Source organism: Phalaenopsis equestris, unplaced genomic scaffold (assembly GCF_001263595.1).
Source record: "Phalaenopsis equestris unplaced genomic scaffold, ASM126359v1 Scaffold217600, whole genome shotgun sequence".
NCBI classification, from domain to species: Eukaryota; Viridiplantae; Streptophyta; class Magnoliopsida; order Asparagales; family Orchidaceae; genus Phalaenopsis; species Phalaenopsis equestris.
The window spans coordinates 4,712-7,699 of NW_018236099.1; the positions used below are offsets into that span (position 1 = coordinate 4,712).

General features: G+C 35.3%; 1 protein-coding gene across 1 annotated transcript; it reads right to left on the reverse strand.

Moving 5' to 3' along the window:
• Positions 1 to 1,545: 1,545 nt before the first annotated feature.
• On the reverse strand, positions 1,546 to 2,280 carry LOC110037262 (callose synthase 3-like; the record flags this gene model as incomplete). Its single annotated transcript, XM_020741860.1, has 3 exons — positions 1,546 to 1,622; positions 1,702 to 1,754; positions 1,946 to 2,280. Coding segments are annotated over 3 exons (465 nt in total), but the record flags the coding sequence as incomplete, so codon positions are not given.
• Positions 2,281 to 2,988: the final 708 nt, after the last annotated feature.

A 2,988-nucleotide genomic window follows, 5' to 3' on the forward strand; every position in this document is an offset into this window, starting at 1 on the left:
TTAGTCGAGGGGTAAGGCAGATGCTAGGAAACTCTAGGATATGACTAGAGTTAAACTAGCTCTGATACCAAATGATACTAAAATTAGTCAAAACCATAAAAAAAGAAAATATCATTAAGCAAAAAACAACTAGGGTTACAAGCACCACTCAAACAAAAATGAAAACACAATAACACATTAATATTCGGCCAAAGCTGAGTAATAGCATCTGGAGATTGTGGGGAGGGGGAGGATGCCAAAAACTGGAGGGTCAAGAGTCGGTTGTGAGATGGCGACCCGACGTAGGAGTGAGTGGAGGAAAGGTTGAGATCGTCACACCTCATAGCAGGATTCAGTCGGAGCACCACTTGTCATCAGATATAGCCCTAGCAGCGGGAAACGCTTGGAGACAACAAATTCAAATCAGGAAGACCAAGAATAAACCCTAACTCTGCAAGCAACATATTTATAATAGGTAGATAGAAGGGAAAGGGGGAAGGGGCGGGCGGTAGTTCCCGTCAATAGTTGACCGACTGGTCTAGCCTCCCTATTGGACCAGCTCTCCTATTGTTGAACCACATGATTCAGCTCATAAGCCCCGCGTCATAAGAGGACCTCAAATAATCAAGAGTTAGTTCTATCAGGTTGTTCTTTCTCTCAAATGAGTTCTAGAGTCGGTGACCATGCAAAACATCAAGTTAATAATAACACTTAATTACCATGTTTCAATTGTTTATGGCTCAAACATAATTTGTGATAGCCTAAACCATCAACAATTAACATATTGTAAACTTTCAACTAACAAACCTAGATTTAGCCGTCTTCGTACAAATTCAAAAGGAGTTCACTATAAGCAAGCTTAACCAAAAAATTTGTGATGGAACTCGAGACATTGCACTTAAGAAATGTCTCCATCTTTAAAAGTTCCACATCAATGTATTTAAACAATCATAAAAGTTCCCAAGTGAAAGATTAGACGTTCTCGTCATTTGCTTTACTCGTAGATCTGAATAGCCCGAACTATCATCCACTGAGATATTCTTCATTCTAGCGAAATAGACTCCATGGCTTCATCCGCTTGATGCAACTCCTCATAAAGGTCACATGTTATGAGTGAACTAACTTAATAATGCTAATGGACAAGTTCTCATAAATGTCACATATTAAGAGTGACCTAACATAATCATGATAATGGAAAAGTTATCAAAGTGTGAAAGGCAAATCAAACTTTATGAGGAATTGCTTCATTATTTTTAATAGATCTTAAATACTACATAAAACTTTCTATGTATTGGTTATACAGAAACAATACATAAAACAATAAATAAAATCTTATTTCCATTCTAGAACCCAAAAATCTAAAAACTGCATGTCTTAGGCATGTAGAATACCACCAGACTTCAGCACTTGTACCAAATGAATAACTTTTTAACAATTTGGAAAAAAATTGTATGAAGGCTGGAGCGAATGCCAATCAATCAGGCAATCTATTCATTCTTAACCCATAGAAACAATCAAATCATTGCAAGTATAGTCAAATTAACTGTAAACATCCCAAGTATGAACAGAAAATTTGATGTACCTCAATATAGTAGCTAAATATCAGCTTCGTCGCTATAAGAATCACCCAAAACATTGTATACCTGAAAGGCAAATTAGCCATAGATGTGAAACTGTAGCTACTGTACAACAAAATATATAACCAAAATTTCATTTCCTTACATGAAAAGTGAGAAAGAGCTTTCATGCATTCCCCTTCCTATGAAGAGACAAGGCTGCAAGTATAGAAATAATAAGCATTACGGGAGTTTTTTTTTTCCTTTTAACAATAAAGCACTAAAAAAGTCTCCATATAGTTAAGAAAAAAATCATAGAAGCAATGAATAGATTTTGCTTTCCAGTACAAATACAAATTCATAAAAAAAAAAGCTTGTATAAGCAACTACAACCAAGAAGCTTACAGTACCTGAGACCACCACATCATGAGCATCACTATCTTGTAGTGTGAACTTTCAAGAAACCTTCGCACAACTGGAAAAAGAAATAGCAGAGCCGAAAGCATATTTGGTGACAGATATATCACCACAGCCAAAATATATAAAGATGGTTGGTTTTGACCATTCCCAAGCCAGCCTTTGATAGTCCTTGCAAGTCCAGTAGGATTTTCCCAGGTGTAAGCATATGTCACTGGCAATATTATCACCCATACTACAGATGAAGCAACTTTTAAAATATATCTCAGTTTAACCGCATAAGACATGCTTCTTCTTGCTTTCCAGCTAAGAATAACATCAAGGACAGCTGCAAAATAACAAAGATATTGGATTGTAATATCTAAATGGTCTTATTTAGTGATTCTACATAAACCTTATATTAGTTGGATATTGATGCCAAAGGCGTGTGATAAAAGATGAGTGGACCTTTCAATGACTTCCATAATAAATTAGACCATAGGAAATAGGGCGTTTTATCTGGTTAAATCATATTTATGTATCAAGGAAACCAAAAGAATACAAAAAAAGCCAATAAATAAAGCATTCAAAAAGAAATAAAAACCAAGGTACAGATGAACCCTTCTATATGAAATTCATCTGTCACGGTAGCCTCTCTAATTAAAACAACAGAAGCAAAACGATGACAACTGGCATAAAATTGTCGTTGAAGTTAACGACCTGGTCACTGAATATACATTTAAAGCAAGGTACACTTCTTTATAAAAGATTGCGAGTTTAAACTTGCATGAAACTCCATATAAAACAAATCCAGGGTACTTCTTCCATTACCCATTGATTTGCCTTTATTTAGACAATAATCTGCATTTGCAGCAACTACGGGCTTTACCTAAAACAAATAATTGTGCATCTCACTTATGTTAGTTAGATGTATGCCAAACAAAACCACTTGTTTAGGTTTCTCAAATTAATTTTTTTTTTAAAAAGCAATCACATTTCTCTCCACACGTATTTCACTTGCAGCCTTCACAATTTAATCCTAAACAACAACAACAAC